We start from the raw sequence: 20,606 nt of genomic DNA on the forward strand, positions 1-20,606 counted from the left end.
CAGCAGTAAAAAAAAGAAATAAACTTAAATGTCAAATTTCCGTTTTACTTTTAATCTTTACGGCATTGCTAATATTATAAAATACATCATTTTAATGATGTTATCACTTTTACAGAAATAGGTGATTTACATTTGCATTCTACGTAACCAAATATTTATATTTCACATTGTCACATTAAAAAACGAATAAAAAAAAATATATCTTCAGAAGACAACAGAAATTCAAAGACTCTTTGGATAGAAAATTTGTTATTTAATGCGACATAACTGTGACCGAGTTACAATGGATGTCATGGAAATAACCACCAAACTGACAGAGATAAGATGTTTCATACAGGTATATATATATTACAGTGTCTCGTTGTTGTTTTTTATTGGCATAGAATACAGGTTTTGTCAAGTAAAAATAAGCACATGAGGAGAAACTGATCCTTTTTTTTCTTTTTTAACTTGTCTTTATTGTAACGTTCGATATTAGTTGCAGCGGGTGACCGGTTAGTCAAGCTTGTCGGGGGGGTTGGAAACAGATGAGGCCGTTCAGTCGGTCAGGAAAGAGCAAAATGTGACAAGCAGTGGAAAATGCCCCACGCCCGCCATAAAAAGGGAAAAAATGTTTTGCCAATAATCACAATAATTATTTTTCTGGAAATTAACTACAAATAATTGTATTTTTGCATACATTTAGCCTGCTGCCTTGTTAACTTTCTTTCCTATGTCAAGTATATATCTTTCAAAATAATGTCTGATATAGCAGGGAGGAGTGTGTGTGCGTGTGTGTGTGTATAAAAGAAACATCAATAAAAGGAGACACCCAATGAGTTAATTCGACATCTTGCATCTTCTTTGTCGTCTCTATTTTTTTTGTACAAATACAGCTATCCAGTCATGCAACATTGTTTGTTCTTGTGTGCATGTTGGATGTGTGTGTGTGTGTGTGTGTGTGTGTGTGTGTGTGTGTGTGTGTGTGTGTGTGTGTGTGTGTGTTAGAGACAAAGGGGGCAGTTATTTTTTTTTTTTAAGCATTCTGCATCTCCTTGCCGAGCTTGTAGCTCAAAATCTTGTTCCAGTCGATCTTGGTGCGCGTCACAGGAAGTTGGCGGCGTAAGGCTTTGAAGGTAGTGTCCGACATGGTCTGATAGTTTTCATTAATGGCCGTCTGTGCAGGACGACAGCAAAATATTAATAATAGGGTCAAAGGCCAACTACATATATATTTTGAACTGGACGTGGTGAGTCCCAGTGTGATCACGTACCTGATATTCACCCTCTGCGGCCGCCATGATCTTGACAAACCTTTCTGCGGTTGTGACCTCATTCTAGAAGGAAATAAATGAATAAAGATAATTATTTTTATATATTTTTTCTAAATAAGGAGTCAGTACTTGATGTAACAGATGGGGAAGCAGAAGGTGGTACTCACAGAAATGGACATGGACTCCTTCACCTCCTTGTGGCTCACCAGCTGAACGTTGCCGTCCTCGTAGTAATGAACCTGAGTGGACGAACACGGCCACCGTTAGGGGGCGCCAGAGTGCCAGTGACCGTAGCTGACTCGTCCAGTTACCTGAATTTTCATGATTCCTGCCACCTCGGTGGAGGATGGAGAGATGTTAAATTTCCATTCTGACCTCCAGCGTCCATTCCTGAGCACAGAAAGCCAGAGAGGAGAGAAAAAAAAATGACACATGGGCCTGACAGATGTCTACCCCTGGCTCCAACTGCAAGTGAGTAAATAAAAAGTACCAAAAGTTTTTGGGTTGAAACTGATGGCACTCGACGCACACGATGATGGTCTGATGTCCATCGATGTTTTTGCCGTAAATCTGAGGAAAGAAAAGACAACGTTTTCCAATCAAGTGTCCAATCAAGTGTCCTTAAAGCCAACATGCGGGGAAAAAAAATGAAAGCAAGAGCGTACGGTGCAGACTCCGTTGGGGTAATGCTCCTTGACATAAGCCCTGACGGCGGCGTCCACGGCGCTCCTCCATTCCTCCATGGAGACGTCCACATCGTGACGCCGGGGGTCGCTGGCCTCCTTCCTCAGGTGGTCGAAGGCGAAGGAGATCTTGTTCTTGGGGTCCAGGACACGGCCGTTCCCCAGATCCCCGTGCTCTGTGATTAAGACCTGCCAGCGAGGACGGCGCAACGTTAGCAAATACAACACACAAGTCTTTCCCTCAAAAAATTAACATGATTTCTTTTTTTCTTGAAGAAAAAAAAAAAAAAAAAAGTTCTCAAAAGAAAAGCGTAGCTAAAAACGTGGCCGATACGAACGAGTGCAAAGTGAGACTTAAGAGCATCACGTCTCATGTGTGTCGACACTGGAGCGATTCTGCAGGGAAGACGGGCGGCGGGGGAATTAACGCGTGGAGTAAGTAGCGACGCTGACATGATGACATATCGTCGCAACGCTCTGCAATCATTGCCTCGCATTTGTTCAGCCGCGACTCGACGAGCGTCGTCAAACGCAATCGGGTGATTCAAACGTTGAGAAGGGTTCACGCCACCAAATGGATTGGATGAAGAGTATGTCACCTGGTCATCGTAGCCGTCAATTTTCACGGGGGTAAACTGGTCCAAGTTGTACTGCGCAAAGGCGCTGCAAAGGGAGGAGAAGGAAAGAAACCAATGAATGAAAACCAGTAAGTCGATTCACTTTGCAGTTGTCGATTTTTCAGAATGACGCCGTTTCCGCCCGGCCTCACTACCAAGCCACTTACTGGGATGCGCCTTCCTTGAGGAGATTGTCATTGTCCAGCAGCAATCGCACATCTACAAACACAAGGAGGGGATTAGTGGAGGAGAGAGTGAGAGTCACTGCAAGCAAATAGGCTGCTGTAAAATCCCGTAAACATCACGCGGGACAAAGTGGCGACAGGGGATTGATTGTATTCAAGAGTTTCGACTTGTGCGTGTCTGTCAAGGGGAGATAAGAGGGAAATCAACATCCCCCCCCCCCCCCCCGCGGGGGCTTATCGTGGTGGGATGAAGCTTTAATGACACTTGTGCCTGTCCCTTCAGGCTAAGCTTAGCATTGATCCCAAACACCAAGGCATTAATCGCAGCTCTTCACAAGCCAAACTGGGTTGAGAGTCAAAGCGTGTTAACTCACCATTGAAAACTTCGTTGAACTCTCCTGGTGGGGCGTGAATGATGAATTCAGCTGCTATGCGCAACTGCGGGCGAGACACAAAATAGACATTCACAATTTACATTCGTACATGAACTCTTACACAAAGTCTGCATCCATTTTTTTTTTGGGGCGGTGAAATGAATGAATGAATAAATGAGGAACTGAACAAGGGAGCAACTTAATGCACAACGGGCGTGTCGAGACGTGCAGATTATCTCTTACATTTCTCTCTCGCCGCTTTTGCGCGACACTTCCTGTTTCTAGGTCACGTGACGAGGAGACAACGGCGTCCGCCCCCTCCTATAGCCCTCGACCATATAAGGACATGAAAATTTCCTGAGGAAGACTTGCCAGATTTGTTGGCGGCGCCCGACGGCTCGGCCAGGTTCTCGCATGTCGATGAACTGAGGGGGGAGGAAGGTGTGTGTGTGTGTGTGTGTCTGTGTGTGTTAGTGTGCGTGTCCGGGGGCACGTATTCGCAGTGTGTGTGTGTGCGTGTCACTATCCAATCTCTTTAGAATCGAATATCCTGAAGGTATCAGTTCATGCACTGCATCAAGGAAAATGATGATGTGATACCCAACTACTTGTCTCTCTTCTCTCTCTCTTTTTTTAGGTTCTTCAATAAGGTGTTAAGTCATTTCCTTTGCTCAACCAGGCAAGGCAATTGAAACCAGTTTGTCATTTACAATGCTGACCTGGAGAGAATTTACGGTTCTCTATCTTGCCAAAAGACACTTTAACCGCAAACAGTTGTTGACGGGAATTCAACCGCAGAGACTTCGGTCGACCTGCTCTACCAACTAAGCACCATATTTTGGAAGCGGGTCCAAAGTGAACCTTCAGAGACCGCGTACACAAGCGGCAACATGAAAACTCAACGCACAAACGTCGACAGGCATTCCCGGAACATTCTTGCTTTGAGGCAAAACTAACTCTCGACGTTGTACCTTTCTTAAAAAGACTGCTGACGACTTGATATTATTGTTGTTGTACTTCAATATCATTTTGCCCGTGTTTCCTCGTGCTGCGATGATATAAATAGCACCAAAGAGGATTCTTAGGCGAATCCATACAAACGTGGGTTGCCGGGCTATTCCGCAAGCACAACTTGAGTAAAAACAATTTCTTTCAAAAAAAGCGTTACCATGGATGCGACAGCACTTGATGGAATTCTCGAAGACATTCCGAAATCAAAACCTGCCAAAACGTTCAAACGAGCCGGGTGGACTAACCCGACGAGTTCTGTTCAAGTTCCCTACCACAGTCCTGTCAGTACACAAAGCAGACAATACAGTACATGCAATATTTGCTACAATATGAATGACAACACAATACTACTTGTCTACAATACAGGATGACAATACTCTGCTGCAAGATGCAGTATACAGTTGTATGAAACAACTAGATACTCGGGAAAGGCGCTAACAGGTAGCTGTCGAGTCACTTTGTGATGCAGTGATGCTACAGCGCACACATTGACTCACCAGTTTCCTGTTGTACAGTTTGTGTGTGTGTGTGTGTGTGTGTGTGTGTGTGTGTGTGTGTGTGTGTGTGTGTGTGTGTGTGTGTGTGTGCGCGTGCGTGTGGTTTAGTTTCTGCAGCCACCAGGAAGCTCAAACAAACAACGCTCTTCTTTTTCCAGGTGTCATTTACTTACATTTGCTGTTATTGTTATTTTTAATAAATTGGGGCTAGTTCAGGCCGATAAGATTTTCTTCAGAAAATTTGGACTGCAGATGACGGAACAACGATGTCACAGTTCAGACTGAAGATGAACGTTGTGACGAACAAAAGTGATTCCACCCAGCTCGCTGTTAGCAGCTGATGCGCCGTGAACTTACAACTCTGCCAATTAGCAATTAAGACCTTTCACTGCATCATCTTGAGAAGTTTACCACCTTGCTTTCTACACCAAACTCTTGTTGCTGTTCTTCGTCAAGCTGGACAACAACCAAGCTAGTCACCAAATCTAGGCTATTCCGCCGCTAAAGGTGTGATCCCTTTGCATGTGGGCAAGGAGAGTTAGGCGCAACACAGTTTCCAACCATTTATTGAAATAAAGAGCTAAACACACTAATATCAAATGTGGAAATAAATATCACACAAGAAACAGACGACCTGACTCCAGCTCATTAGGCCACGCCCATTAAAGGCACACCAACACAGAAATACTACAGCACGTACAGAGTATTAGACTTTATAAAACCTTTGTTAAGGTACAGGACAGTTTGTAAAGAGCAATATAGATCCATTGGGTGATTAGTAAATACGATTTTAAAAACACAATGTTTCGTTTATGTTCATGTAAGCGCCTCTTTCTATCAACTTCGTTTTAACGTCGTGACTTGTTTACTATACGCACAAGCGACTTGATTTGACACAAATATCACGCGAAATATTAAATGATTAAATACTGTCAACAGCGTATAAATCAGAAAAGAGGCATCAAAACAGCAGAAGGGCGTGTTAGTAAGTCCAGCTAACTGTTAGCCGCCAAGCTGCTAAATGCTAAACTACGCGAGCTAGGTATTTTGGCGAACCAAAAACTTTGCCAGGGCGGACGACAAGCGACGCGTTCCGCTCGGCAAAAGAATGCGCTATATGTTCTCTCGACTGAGTTTTTAACGCGAACGCCGCTCCTATTTTCAGCCAACACCGTACAAGGAGTCTCCTTTAGGAGCTTCTCTAAAATGAGCGGAAGTTGAGCTAAAAATAAGAAGAGCGGCGGCGGCGACGGGAGGCCCGCGAATGCCACTCGTCAAATAAACACGGTCGTCATTCGAAGCACGTCCAAAACATGGTCAAGTGCCACCTGAGAAAAGCATGGCTCGTCCAATCCTAATTGTGTTTTGTTTGACAGATTAAAAAAGTCTTCCTACCCTTTCCTCGTTGCTGATCGGCTCGTCTTGATCCGCCATCTTTTCTTCCGGCACCACCAGCTTGTCAGAGCGCCGTGACGTCATCACATGGGTGGTTCCCCTCAGTATGGCTCAGCTCACCCCGCCGGCGAGCTGCGCGCGCGCCCGCACGCACACAATAATAATAATAATAGCTATTCAGAAAATATTTATTTTATTAGCATGTATTTGATTTTTTTTCCAACTGTCTTTATTTCCTGTGTGAACAGACTTTCTTTTCTTAGTAGCCTAAATACACTGCTCATTTGTCTAATTCAGTATTGTGGCCGAATAATGCTTTAAAAAATATTATTTCAATGCAATTTTTATAATTCGTCATATTTGTATCTATTGAGTATTATTTACAACAGTACCGACGCTTTATGATTTATAATTAAATAAAAAAGTTGAAGTTTATTACCTGTCGGAGGCTTCTGTAGTGCCGTATTTGTCCGCTAGATGGCAATGTAAGACAGGATTTAGAAGGCACTCCTTTTGTCAAAGCAAATGAGACAAAAATTCATTTATTAGAAGAAAACGAGATGTTTGATTAAATGTCACCCAGGCTAGTTCTTTGTCAGTTTTTGTGAACTATTACAACTGTGGCCACCATCCCGAGATTTTTTTTTGTGTTACTGTTGTACAGTATTGTCTCATTCCACATTGTATTGTCCAGTCTAGTGTTTTTGTATCTTATCATATCATATAACATCACATGATATCTTATTGTCAACTTTGGAAGCAGTTGGGTGGAGTTCTCGCCTTTGCTAGGGGGCATCTCCAGATGGCACACAAGTTGCCAGGCAACTTAGGTGAAGATCTGAAAAAGATGAAATAAGCCAGAGTTCTAGCAGCCTCAAACTTGAAAATATCCCGCGGTGTGCGGCATAAGGACTCAAAGCAGCATTGAGGATTTGTGAAAGGGAACCTCTGTGACTCAGCGTCAGCCTCTGCTGAGTCATGACACTCTTCCCGCCTGGACAATCATCACCTCGAGGGAATATCAAAGCAGCAGCATAATGAAGTATAAAGATGAAAGTCTACAAAGTAACATTTTTTTTTTTCTGTCTCCCAAAATGTCCTTGGCAGCATAAAAAGGTGAGGACGCGCCTGCTTCATTAGTTTAGCAGAAAGTGAGTTTATTAAAAGTTGAGTAAGAGGTGACATATTGATGCATAAGCAAGATGGTGTCTTTTATTTCGACTGAGCTCACCATCTTTTTGGCCTTTACTTAGTCAGTTTTCCAAGAAGCAAGCAGACGGAAAAAGCGCTGCGGATCTCGTCAGGGTCGCTCATTAGCGGTCAGGAAACTCAGATAATAAAGTGCAGACAAAAGGCAAAAAACTTGATATGACCTTTGGCTGCCAGCTACTTCCAGCATTTCCTTGAAAATCAGGCCACAGTTGGATACAAAAATGTCAGGAATACAATGAAACTGTATTTAAAAAAAAATAATAATAATCAAACAATAGTAAGCGTTGTTCCAGCTTGACCGTGTCTGTCAGTGTGCCTCACTTTTGACAAGATATGAAAAATTAGGAAAAGATACGAGCTCTCATCAGGGCTCCGACTGACTGCACTCCCGTGGAATTCCTGGCTGCCTATGCCCACGCTCCCTGTCCTCTTTACACTTTTAGATGAGTGATGGTGGAATGATTCAGGTGTGGAAAATCAGACGGGCCCATATGAGGAATGTGAGCTGAGCTCATGAGAAGAGCTGCGCAACTGCCAGCCGCCAGGAAAGAAAGAAACGACGACCCCAAACCAGCCTCAACTTTAGTCACGTGAGTGTCAGCCTCACAAATTATAAACCGATATGGGGGCAGTGTGTGGCAGTGTGTGCATGTGTGTGTGTCTGTGTGTGTGTGTGTGTTACCACCCCGTGCCATCCGCCTCCCTGCTTTCTCTCATACCAAAGCCCCATTAACAGCTCAGAATGGGTGCACGTTGACTCAGTAGGTCAGAATGTTACTTGACATTCTTTTGGTTGCTTTATCTTATGATAACACACAAACTTGCATGCCTTCTTGTGAGGGTATGTGTGTGTGTAGTGTGTGTGTGTGTGTGTGTGTGTGTGTGTGTGTGTAACTGTATCCTAATTGATTTATCATATTAGGATACTCAGCAAGCATGCTTTGTTCTATGGAGCTGGGAAATATTCCATCCGCTCTACTTAATCAGCTAGTCTATTAAGTACGCACACTTGCTGCATTCATAGAAAAAAAAAAAAAAGTGGGAAATTTCCAACCTCGGAGTGTGTCACAAAGCTTCATCTGAAGTAGGCGTGCCCATGAGGATCATGTGACACAGGTGTAAAGAAGAAGTCGAGCTTTTGTGTCGCCATGTAAACAACACTCGAATGACGACCACCGCTCTCTTGTCATCGCTCATTGTGTGCAAAGGTCTCCGTAAAAAGGGTTTTATCTTCTTAACATCATCCGCAAACTGTTGTAAGAAGAACATATTGATTTTGAAAGATGTCCAACAGGATGTTTGCTGAGTGCGCTGGTGTGCTCGCTGCACCTTCTTTGGTTACCAGTGCTAACCAATGAAATAAAGGGAGGTGGTAGAGTTTCAAGTTAAATCTGGGATTTTTTTTTCCTAAAGATTTCTAGGGATGCTACCAAGTTGAAGGATACTTGGAGATGAGCTCTAAAATAGTACAGTAGACTTTTTGCTTGTAATAGCAAATTTCAAAATTCAGGGAGCTGATTTGTGCCAACCAACCAAGAAGAATTTATCTTCTCATCTCCTCCATGTCAATTTCAAATGATTGATTACTTGTTTCCTGGTGTGACTTTTTTTTTTTCTTAACCTGTCTACTCATGATAAACATACCTACCCAATTTCATGTTGCTAAGTCAAACTAGCTCCAGGGGCTACATTTTTAAAAACATTCCCGAAGGTGCTACAAAGTTTGTCTTTGTAGATTTTTTTGGAAATGAGCCTAAAACTTCAAACCACATTGGCAGATTTTACGAGTCTTTTCAAGCACGGATTCTTAACTAATCTTTGTGCGGTTCCTCGTAATAGACACGCCCATTAAATTTCAAGTCAAATTGGCTTTGGGGGTTGAATTTTTACAAAGTGTCATTACATACCTGTACAGGCAAACGTTTGTCAGACAACAGCCAAAAATGACCATGGGGGGGGGAGGGAGGGGACTGTCTAGACAGTACCTGTCAAGAGAGGTCAACATGAGGTCATAGGTCATTCTCCGCTAATGGGAAAAGAAGACTTACATGCAGCCGGCATCCATTTTGACGTCTGCGTTATGCAGGCCACACCTGTATGATTTTTACATGTGTCCGTCAGCCCTGCAACTGTGAACCGAATGACAGCGGCCATAATTCACCCGCGTGTAATTACACGCGTGTGTGGCGCATTCACCTGGAGGACAGGTGTGTTCGTGCAAGACGTTCAATTAGAGCAAGCAAAGCATGCACGTAGGAAACTCATGTGGATTTATTTATAACATCACGTAAGAAGATGAACATGTACCTCCAGGCTTCTCTCTCGCTCACACACACAGACACACACACACACACACACACACATACACAATGTCAACATGCACGTTTTTCCACGATGAATCGTGGCTAACGTCAGGCTAAACATGACTCGACGCGTTTTTATATACAACATGGCAGTGAGTTCGTCGTCATCGTGTCGCCGCTACAAATATAATAGACTTTTTTTTTTTTTTCAGAGCAAACATTCAATCTGTCAGTGCGGCCATCTCTTTTTTTTTTTGTTGTATCTGAAAAATATTGTTCATTTGTCAAGTATATGTCGGTACAAACTCTCTAGAAGGAATTTGTTTTTGAGGGACTCCTGGAAAATGGCTAAAATGATTTTTTCAAAACAGAACTTTGAAGAATCACCGGGAAGGAGCCGAAAGTGACCGTTCAAACCACATGCACGTTTTTCTTGAGGCTTTTTTTGTGGGTCTACCAAATTCCATGTTGCTAAGTAACACTGGGGTTGACTTTTTAAAAAAAAAAAAGCTACAACGGTCCCAAAAGTCTTTTTAAAATGACCCACTGACATTTATCTGGTTTCATCTTTTTTCACGAATTCACATTACCGAGAAAGAAGCAACACACCTCCTTCAAGGTTTCTGACTTCCTCCCCCACAAAAAAAACGTCCGGGAAGTCATCAACTTGAGACGATCAACAATCTATTTACATTAAGAGCTTGTCCTCTGTCCAGTGTTGGGACCCACAGTAGTTCTTCCCCTCGTAATCCTCAAGCGCAACACTCTCGCTCGTGGTGGCAAAAGAGGAGCGGGTGGGACGTCAGGGAGGTGGAGGGTTGGGATGACGACGAGGAAGAGGAGGACGGGTCGGTGGTGGCGAGGAGGGACGGGTAGGGGGTCATCTTCTCGATGTTGACGTAGGTGGTGTTGAGCAGGACGTAGTGTTCGCCGCTGAAGCTGGAGAAGATACTCGCGATGCTGGACACCAGGTCGGAAAAAGAGGGACGACGCTCCGGCTTCGGGTGCCAGCACTCCACCATCACCGTGTAGCTAAAAGGAAGCGACAAAGGTTCAAATTGAGGCAAACGTTTTTTTTTGGGCTCAATCAGGTTTCGCTCAGTGTCGGGGAAAAAAAAAAAAGTCTTTGACAGAGAAGGAAAGACACATTGAAAATCTCTGCCGCCTTTGACATTTTCCCCTGATTGATGCGTTTTCCTGACGAAGGCGGCTGGAATGCCGCCGCACGCGCTGAACGCTAAGCAACCAGTCGAGATAAGGAAACACAAAGAAAAAAAAGAAAGCCGGCATCCCATTTCCAGGAGCAGAAGAAAAAGGGTCGCCTTGGTCGGCAGCTGTCACGTCACGTTAGGTTCAACGCGCGTGTTTTTGCTTGTCTGCTTCCTGTCTCTCATGCTCATAAATCAGCAGTGGAACACTTGATGTGCACCACACGCTATCTTTGCTTTGAAACGATTTCAACTGTTTACTAGGAGCATTTGATAAACCGTTGAGTTGTGCCTCAAATGAAAAGTCTTGATGAGAACCTTCCGGATTTATCATTACCTTCAGTATAACTAACATGCTACCATCCTGCATCATTTTTCAAAGGTATGAAGCTTCTTATTGAAATGAACTTCAATTTATTTATGACTTAAAAAAAAAAAATGTTTTTTTTAAACGTTCATTTATTTATTTATTTGTTTATTTTTTTCAAGTTTACTAATTTAAAAAAAAAAATATTTGAACAGTTCCTGTCATGCTTGATTTATTTGAGCATTGGGGGAAAAAAAAACAACAACAACAACAACTTTTTATGATTTATGCGGTGAGCGGAATGCCACTTACAGGAAGTCGGGGCAAAATTCAGGCTGCAGCAAGCGGCGCCCCTGCAGGAGGAAGACGGTAATGTCAAAGGAGTTGACGTCCGAGTAGGGCGGTGCCCCGCGGGTCATCAGCTCCCATAGCAGCACGCCGAACGACCACTGAAGAGCAAAACAAACAAAGAGTCAAGAGACACGAAAGGCATTTCTTCAATCGAGTTATCAGTGTTTAAGTTTGAAAAGAAATGTTGGTACCACGTCAGACTTGGTGGTGAACTTGTGCGTCTGCAGACTTTCCAGCGCCATCCACTTGACGGGAAGCTTGACGCCGCTCTTGTTGTGGACGCTGTAGTACTCTTTGTCGTAGACGTCGCGCGCCAGCCCGAAGTCGGCCACCTTCACCGTGTAGCTCTCGTCCAGCCTGGCAACGCCAAAGCAAATGAAATTGGTCCGCTTTTGGTTTACGGGTTGAATGTTCCGACACTCACATGCAGTTCCTGGCTGCCAGGTCCCGATGGACGAACTTCTTACTGGCCAGGTACTCCATCCCCCGGGCCACTTGGAGTCCGAAGCCCATCAGGTCCTTCACCGTCGGGTTCTGCGGGACGGCAACGGAGCAATCAGTGATGTCACACCAGGAGTCACATTCGAGCTTGTTGTTCTTACGTGGCCTTCGTCGCGGATGAAATTGCGCAGGTCTCCGTGCTTCATGTAGGGCAGAACCATGAGCGGCGAGCCTTCGGGCGGCAGGCAGATGCCCAGCAGCGACAGCACGTTGGCGTGGCTGAAGTCCTTCATGATGATGCCTTCCTTCAAAAACTGGGTCACCTCCTCCAAGTCTGTGATGCCTTTAGGCGAGACAGGGGCGGCCAAAGAAGTAAGCACCTCTGGAAGCGGGTCAGTACGTCCGTGTGAAATGATGGCTCGGGAAATAAAACCCTCCCTCCGCGCATTTTCTACCTTCCCAACTCGTGTTGAACGCAATTGTCACTGTTGAGTTACTGGGTTATGTGTGAAAGGTGGATAAACGTTACCACGCTGACGTGGCAATTTTGCAGAGTCTCTGTATGAAAGTGGGACAACATAATGTTGAGGTTCTTTGACTGGTTGTCATAGCGACAGGAAGAAGCCTTCATATGAAACAAAAGGCAACAAAGAGATGAGGGATCAAAAGGTCGAGATCCCAGGGGACAAGACCTCATCCCATCCCGTCCCTTTGCTGTCATCTTTACGAGATTAAAATCCTCACCAGGCCACGCTTATTCATCACTTTTAGCGGTTAGAAGAAAAAAAAACGAGTCTCTGATAACCTGATTGTGATGTCATACTATGATTGGAAAACGTTTTGCCCGGATGGTAACGGAATGTCTGTTCCTCGCTGCCTGTGCGTAAAAAAAGAAAAAGAAGGGGCTTACGATTCAGAGACTTGATGGCACAGTGTTGATTCTGACCGTCCGGCTCCAGTAGAGTTCCATGGAAGACGCATCCAAAGTGACCTGCGGGACGGATCATATTTCATACTCACTCTCATATTCCATCATTTAGAAATTTACATTGAACATCTTCTCAACTCCAATGTAGCAAATTAGCTCTCATGTTTACACACCTCCAAACTCAGCATGCAAAAGTAACTCAACACCAGGCTTTATTCATTAACACCCCCCCCCCCCCCATCAATGAATTATAGCTGCAATTTGCCGGCATGAGAGTTCTCAGGGGGGCGGCGGTGGGAACGAAATGAGCGCGACGTTCCCCTATCACGCCGTCGCAGATGGCCGAGGGTGTCGGGTTGCGAGCGCCGCAGGAATTAGTCGCGGTGAAAATCGGAGGCTCCTTTTTCCTTCGCGGGGGCAATTGTGAAGGGCTTGGCTGGTTAGGCCGTCCGTCGCGTACAAATTTGTGTCGGCCGTCGGGAGTTTACGACTCACCTCTGCCGATGATTTGGTTGAGATGCAGCAGGAGTCTGTCCTGGGCGATCACCACGTGCTGGACTTCGCTCAGCAAGTCGGGATGGAGACTGGATAAGTCGATGTGAACCGGCGCCATCAGCAGCGGCGACACCAGCTCGCCCTCCATCCCGAGCCCGCGGGCCAGCGCTCCAAGCCGGGGCGACAGCAGTTCCCGGCTGGACCCGAATAGGACGGGGGCCGCTCGGCACGTCTCGGGACGCTCGTTGCCCTGGTCTGAAGGGGCAAATAAAACATCTGTATTTATGATAAACGGCGGGGGATATCAAGTGGCTTCCACGTACCTTCCAGCAGCGTACTTCGGTAGTCCACAGACTCGTGAGACACCATTTCGTTAGTGGGGCTGACGCTCCTGGCGCTAGCGAGCCTGTCCAGATGCTGGATGTCGCCGCGGCCGTCGTACCACACCTCAGAAAGATCTACAGGAGGGAACAATTCACTCTTACTTTGTTTGATTTTGATGGACCTCATCAAATTGTCTTCATATTACATTCGCTACGACGTTAGTGCAGAGAAATCCACCAGGATGTCTTGACCGTCTCCAAACTCACCGTCAATGCGCTTGTTCCTGCGCCACATGAGCAGGGTGGCGAGCATTAGCAGGAGCAGGCTGACCAACACACAGCCCACTACCAGACCTGTGTAATCCTGTTCCTGCGCCAGCGTCACCTTGCCCAGGTGACGGATGGAATCGGCCTGCCGCCACTGGAACAGAGTTTTGGATTAGTCACGGGGTGTGTGATGATAAAAATGTAATAAAATAATATATTTTCAATAGAAATATAATGAATAACAATTCTATCAATGATTGATACATTTCAGGATTTGAAGACAAATGCAACTAAGAAATTAAATAAAATCAGGACTGAATAGTTTACACACATGATACTAGAGATACTTTTTTTTCCCATATATTCAATTAAAAAGAAAAAGTTGCAAACAATGTTGAATCCAACTGAGTGTTATTAAATAGTTCATATGGACCACTTTTATCTTCAGGCTATCAAGGTTTGAGCCCCTTGAGCCTTATTGAGCCAGCCATAGACAGATTATTTATACACACACACAAACGCACACAGACACGCAGTTATCTGAGGTCAGATTACATCAGTGATATTGCCCCTGCTTTTATTACATTTAGTGGATATGAGGTTACCACTTTGACTTGAGATGTGTTTGTGTGTGCCCGCGCGCGCGCAAGAACACAGCTAAAGGATATTAGCCTGAAGATAAATAAAGGTCCTCTGATAGTGTCGGCTGGGAGCATTTCCTGTTTGAAATTTGCTTTTGTTAGCTTTGTGCTAACTGCACGCTTTTGCTCAATGAAGCGGGAGTTAAGATATTACATTATCCCATTAAAAAAAAAAAAAAAAAAAGGAAACTTTTTTTGAGCAATTATTTTTGAAATCAATCTCTGAATGTTCTTAACTCCTTCTTCCAATTATGCACAAAAAAAAATCCATTGTATTAATTCCACTCCTGTCGCATTTCACTTAAACGATCCAGGACGACGTAAATGGAGATTTACACGTCTCTGTCAGCGTCTTTATTGACTTCTTCTCCGGCATTCCTTGAGCGTTCTGCCTACTTTTTACAGATAGCTCAATGTGGTAAAAGCCTCAGCGGGAGGAGACGTGACGAGTGAAAGGCTTGGACATCCGGCGTCTGCTCTCACAATAAAAGTCCAGCGTGGACTGAGACTGGCGTGTGTCGCCGTGGAAACGTGCGACTTTGCTTATAAAGATCAGGCTCGTCTCGAGTTGGAACGCAGAGTTTTATATAAAAGCCAGAATGCTTTTCAATTGGGGTCAATTATATGTGTTCCCCATCCCCCGCTATGTGTTCCTTTAAAGGGCATAAGGTTGGCTGGTTACCATTAGTCAGCGCGTGAGCGTCTGGATGTGAGCTGTGGTCTACAGCAGCTCATTAGCAAGTATTTTAATTCTGTATATTTGTGTGTTTGACAGTGTGTCAGCTACTGTGATTCAAAAATTCTGTCTACATCCACAGGGTGACCTTCGACCTTGTGACTCACCTCCACCTGCAGCTCCTTGGCGGTGGCCGCCTGCAGCTCGTTGGGGACGATGCACTCCAGCGTGTTGCCCACCAGCGTGAGGGTCTCGCAACTGCGGTTGGACACGGTCAGCACCTGACACTTCATGGCCTCGCGGTCCATGCGGTCGCCCTGTCGGAGAGCATAGGTAAAACTGAATTATCGCCACGGAGATCATTTGTTGCGTGGCTTATTATAGTCTGGCGACAACACACCAGTCACTCTTTGCTCGTTCTCACTTTCTTACTCGCTTTTGGTTTTCTTCTACACTCCACACACACACGCACGTACACAATATGGTGGCATGCTTGTTTGAGTGCAGCAGAAGGCAATAAAAAGAATGATCACATTCCTGCCGTGACAGCTCAGGATTTCCAGATTTGACACAGAGCGAAGGCTCGCACCTGTTCCCACACACACACATGCATGCACGCACACTCTTAAGAAATATTGACTCACTTAGCGTGCGTATTAAAAACAATATGATGTTTGTTTCATATTTCATGTTTCAAAATATTGCATTTGTTCGATATTACTGTATTTTGCCAAATTATTAGTTAGATTTGCTATGAAAATAAATGTAAGCTATAATTAATATTTGATATTTATAAAAAATAATTTCGACAAATATTTGAATATTTAATTGAATACAAAAATAAAATCCATAAGCCAAAAATATACAACTTTAAGAAAAAAATCAATAAGTAAAAATAATGACTAAATATACCCATAACAAATAAATATACTATACCAGACAAATGAATGACATGAAATATTTGTCGGAATTAGCCAAGTGTCACCATGACAACTTTGTTACGGAACCTGGCAAGAAAGTGTCCCAACCTCTAAATAAAGTGTGGCAGCGACAAATGCCGGGGAGTCTCTCGTGAAGCGCCATACCAGCGTTCCTTCACGCCATCCACGCCTGGCGTGTGTTGAGCGCTGTGTTTACAGTATGTTTGTCAAGTGATCAGGTGGCAAAAGTACTCACACCCCTGACTTAAGTAGAAGAACAGCTTCTTGTGGGGAGGGGGGGGACTAAAAGTACTAAAAGTAGCAACACAGATTTGTAAAGGTCAAAAAGTAGAGACTCAAAAATGTACAAGCAAAAAAAGTCCAAGTTAAATTTTACTGTCAATGATGACAATACTTGTCAGCTTTACTAAGCAGTGCTAATAAGTCAAACTTATATCAGATGCTGTTTCGTTCGTGTGAAATTTGCCTCAAATAAAAAGTCGTCTCCGATGAAGGCGTAAAGGAAGGAGGTGGATTTAACCACAGGGCCAAGGTCACGCCAGGAAAAAAAAAAGAAATCTTTGAGCGCAGCTGCCTCGAAGCATCTGCTGTGGTCAGCAGAGTAAAATAATATTTTTTTTAAAAAAAAAGACCAAAGAAATAAAAATGTTTTCATTGTGTTAATTCGTTTGACATTGTCAAGAGGTTTGACCTTGGCAGCAACAACAATGCACTCGCAGACATAAAGGTTGAGCCACTAAAACTGAACAAAAAAAAAAAACACGATGGGAAACAGACTCCACTTCCTGTTTTTGTTTCTGTATTGTTTCCTTCCCGCCGTGACCCAAACAGGCGTGCACGTGGGAATGTTCGCAAAGTCAGCCACAGAGTAAACAACAAATTAGCTTAGCATTTGGCCACCTTGAGGGAACCTCATGCTGACTCAGCGAATGTTCTTACCATGCTCCGGCCAGGGGTAAAGATAAAATATGAATGATTTCACAATTTAGTGGTGGTTGTTTGTTGTCTTTAAGTGCTTGGTAGCTAATCTGTCTTGGAAGAACCCCTACAAAACGGCGTACAAAAAAAATGTCTGCTTCCAAACAAAATGGACGCCTTCTTGAGACTTCACGTCAACAATTCAGTGGGAGTAAATTTTCATTTCACTGTCATGGTCTCACCTTGAGCTCCACGACGCTCTTGTTGTCCTTGGATGTGAGCTTGGGGTCCTGGAAAAGGGGGTCCTCCACGTAAATCAGGTCCCACTGGTCGGTGGCGTAGCCGTCCAGGATGAACGCCACTTTGGTAACCACCGGCGGCGGCAGGGCTAGCTTAGCCAGGGAAGGCGTGGTGCACTGGATGGAGGTGCGGTTCTCACCGTAGACACAACTCTGCGAGCAGGAGACACCAAAAAATACATTAACAAGGACAATCAAGCACTTATTTCCATGACTGATGTCTATTTTTTTCTTGAGGCGCGAATTGCGTACACTTTTTCAAACATGCTATTTTTGCGTAACGGGCAAACAGAAAAAGGAAATTTTGCACCAAGTAGATGGATGAAGACGTTATATAGTTTGTTGTTGGCGTCTTTTGTCCTGTCAGGTGATCCATTTGCTCCATTGTTGATATTTTCAATGCACAATCGCGCTCAGTTTTCCAGCTAAATGTTCACATTGTGAAAAGAAAGCGCTGGCTTTTCTCGCCGGGATCCGATCGGACGGTGCAGGAACCTCCGCTGGTGCCGGAGAGGAAATGTGAAATCTCTTTTATGTATGTGGGAAAGTTAAGACGGACAGAACATTCCGGCAGATCCCCTTTCACCCCTTGGCCCTAACTCTGCGTGTTTTTTCTTTGGTATCTTCACGCTGAGGTGTAAGGAAGACTTAACTTCCCACATTGCAATGGAAACGACTGGCAAGATGGAGAAGGTAACATTGGCAAAAATTTTAAAGTATCAACCGTCTCCTTCTTGATATCGTCACCCAGCAGGTGCTTCTCTTTACTTTTTTTTTTTTTATAAAACAACTTCAAGTGTTGACACGTCCCTCTCGGTGAGGTTTGCAAAATGACCTCCGCCAAGGCAAAGCGCAGCACTCAGCACTCCTCTGGGGGAAGCGACAACTTCCATAACAAGGCTTTTAACTCGATAAATGAACGCGGTAATAGCGCAAATAGACAAAACAGTTTGACGCTTTCCCATCGGATGTAAGAAAAGTCGTCCGGGTCAAACGACGGCCATCGGACTGTGCGTGTGTGGATGTGTGATGACACGTTTGTAGTGTTTGTTTTTGTTGGCTAAAATTCTCAAATGATCTCGCAACAGGAGCCCGGTGACAGATAAGATCCCCACGTAGCATAGCGGCACGTCCTTCGCACAAAAACCCTGCGGGCAAATATACACTTACACACACAAATAACTTTTTGGTACAGGTTATTTCTTGGCGTACCGTTGTGTAAATTCCGTTACACAACAGATAAACAGAGACGTCACGTTAGGTTGGCGTGCTGGTGCTTGTGTGATCCTTCAGGAGAAGACAATGGTGGTGTTTTATGGAAGCCGCAACAGCAAAAGAGGAAGAAGCTGAAAGGTCTTGTTAATGTGGAATGTTAGCGAGTGGTTAGCGTAGCCAATAAAAAAAAAAAGGGTCTTTTTCCTTTCAAAGACCTTCAACGCCTTCATCCGAGCGCCAACTGGAGCGTAACTCAAGCCTCGCGTCTTCTGATGTGGGAATACTTGGTTGGAGCATCACAAGTTCACATGCAAGGGATGCGGCAAGAGGTACACATGATGTTGAATGCCAATATTGTGCCTTTGCAAAAAAAAAAAAATCGCATATAATTCAAAGCAGCTCGACGCGCTCTCACACAGCCGTGACTTATGCGCGTGCAAAATCCAGAAGCGCCTGAAGGCCTCGCCGAGCTACCGGACTTGAATGACAAGCGGAGAAGACGTTTCCTGTCTTTGGGCTGTCCCGTCCGTCTTCCATTTAGCTCTTTTCCGTCCACATCAACACACTGGAGTTTTTTCCCTTCCAAGTGGGCGTGAGGACCTCTGATGACAATTCCATGCGCCGCACACGCGAGGCTACGCTTCATTTCCTTTCCTATTGCTATTCATCTTCACGGCCTTCTGCTGGAGCTTCAGCAGGGAGCTTCGTGTTGGGAGTAATTCATCCAAAGGGTGAAGATAAGGTGACTGTTGCAATGAATGGAGAGGAACCACAAGGAACGGTCCTGGGTTACTCTTTGGTGCAATTGTCACTACTTTATTACTTTTTACTTCTAGTTACTCTTAGGTGCAAGTTATTTCCTGCTACAAATGACTTGTTAGTTTCTTCAAGTGATGTCACTCACCACATGGAAGACGACGGCATCCTGCCCGGTGGTGAGGACCATCTCTGGCTGGAGGCCCGACTGCAGGAAGAAGCCGTGAGCAGACAACGTGCAGCCTCCACTGGGGGGGGGGGGGGGGGGGTGAGTGGAGGTTAGCGTTAGCATATCTGTTGCACGGAGATACGTGAGATGCCCACAGGGAGGTAGAAGCTGTTAGCGTTAGCGCTTTTAGCCACCTCCCACGCTAAAAGAGGAAGCCTCTTTGGGCGGTCGGAACGTCACGTTATATTTGCGCTCGGCGAATGTCGACTTTTTGATGAAGAAAACATACCGGGCAACGCGAATATCAATTCAACAAAGCATGATATTAGAAGTGTGTCACCTGATGAAGGAGCGTGACGGCTGGATGCTGTTGATGAGCGGATCCTGGTTGTAGGTGAACGGCGAGGGGGCGTGTCGCTCCACAGAGTCCACCGTCAATTTAACGGGCTGCGCCGACGGGACGGTGTGCGGAGGCGTCTTGCAGGTCAGCATGCTCGACGACAAACTGTGGGCGCCAAATTGCACTTTGGGTTAGGAACATCCCAAATTGTCAGCGCACCAAAATTGAATTTGCAAATAGTTGACACGAGCGGTAATTCATTCATTAATGAACCGTGCGGCCATTTTGGCAGATCCGATTGCGGTATGTGAAGTTGGTTCCTCACCTCTGGATCGTACAGGCTGCGTTGCCCACGGTAACCTCTTGTTTGTTACCGCTGTCCAGGAAAGAGCCCGTGAGAGTCAGCATGGTGCCGCCGGACTTGGGCCCGAAGGTCGGGAAGATCTTGTGGATTATCGGATCCTAGAATCAGGGATCGACTTTTGAAGACTTTAAGACTTTTACGGTAGATTGAGAGGACTTTTATGGAAGCTCGTCAATCCTCTTACCACAAAGGTGAAGGCGCCCTCCACGTGCGTGACCTTGTGTCCACTGGTGACCTTAACGGCGTGTCCCGACGGGGTGAAGTTCCCAGCGAAGACGGGGGAACACTGCATCTCAGTCCACCTAAAAAAACACCCCCCCAGGAAGACACAAGACTTAGTATGCGGCTAATCCAATCAACATCATCACGTTCTGGAGGAATGCAAGATTGAAAAACTGTTTTTTTGCTTTTTTTAATTGGTGGATTTGTTGAAAACA

General features: G+C 44.9%; 2 protein-coding genes across 5 annotated transcripts in view; both read right to left on the reverse strand.

Moving 5' to 3' along the window:
* Window positions 1-232: 232 nt before the first annotated feature.
* LOC147055272 (F-actin-capping protein subunit alpha-2-like) lies at window positions 233-6,146 on the reverse strand. Of its 2 annotated transcripts, XR_015066334.1 has the most exons (11): window positions 6,016-6,146; window positions 3,113-3,176; window positions 2,721-2,772; window positions 2,536-2,599; window positions 1,919-2,125; window positions 1,744-1,823; window positions 1,565-1,643; window positions 1,421-1,492; window positions 1,254-1,316; window positions 955-1,156; window positions 233-917 (listed from the first exon to the last, which is right to left on the reverse strand). XR_015066334.1 is itself a non-coding variant. In XM_085913405.1 (10 exons), exons 1-10 carry the CDS (start codon window positions 6,097-6,099, stop codon window positions 1,016-1,018), a joined length of 906 nt encoding a protein of 301 aa, XP_085769531.1. In that variant the 5' UTR covers window positions 6,100-6,146; the 3' UTR covers window positions 942-1,015. The 2 variants fall into 2 exon arrangements, 1 of the variants encoding a protein (XP_085769531.1); XM_085913405.1 differs by lacking the exon at window positions 233-917 and having other exon boundaries at window positions 942-1,156.
* Window positions 6,147-9,480: 3,334 nt separating this feature from the next.
* Window positions 9,481-20,606, reverse strand: part of met (MET proto-oncogene, receptor tyrosine kinase) — a 29,707-nt gene continuing 18,581 nt past the window's right edge. For all 3 annotated transcript variants that reach the window (XM_085914181.1, XM_085914182.1, XM_085914180.1), the window contains 15 exons: window positions 20,354-20,471; window positions 20,131-20,267; window positions 19,806-19,970; window positions 19,445-19,544; window positions 17,269-17,478; window positions 15,335-15,484; window positions 13,851-14,004; window positions 13,584-13,718; window positions 13,261-13,515; window positions 12,748-12,828; window positions 11,999-12,180; window positions 11,821-11,930; window positions 11,588-11,753; window positions 11,358-11,494; window positions 9,481-10,562 (listed from right to left, as the gene is read on the reverse strand). In XM_085914181.1, coding sequence (XP_085770307.1) covers window positions 10,283-10,562; window positions 11,358-11,494; window positions 11,588-11,753; window positions 11,821-11,930; window positions 11,999-12,180; window positions 12,748-12,828; window positions 13,261-13,515; window positions 13,584-13,718; window positions 13,851-14,004; window positions 15,335-15,484; window positions 17,269-17,478; window positions 19,445-19,544; window positions 19,806-19,970; window positions 20,131-20,267; window positions 20,354-20,471 — 2,380 coding nt within the window. In that variant the 3' untranslated portion in view covers window positions 9,481-10,282. The remainder of the gene's footprint in view (window positions 10,563-11,357; window positions 11,495-11,587; window positions 11,754-11,820; window positions 11,931-11,998; window positions 12,181-12,747; window positions 12,829-13,260; window positions 13,516-13,583; window positions 13,719-13,850; window positions 14,005-15,334; window positions 15,485-17,268; window positions 17,479-19,444; window positions 19,545-19,805; window positions 19,971-20,130; window positions 20,268-20,353; window positions 20,472-20,606) is intronic.

This window comes from Syngnathus leptorhynchus, chromosome 6 (assembly GCF_054491065.1).
Source record: "Syngnathus leptorhynchus isolate UIUO chromosome 6, UIUO_Slep, whole genome shotgun sequence".
Taxonomy (NCBI): domain Eukaryota; kingdom Metazoa; phylum Chordata; class Actinopteri; order Syngnathiformes; family Syngnathidae; genus Syngnathus; species Syngnathus leptorhynchus.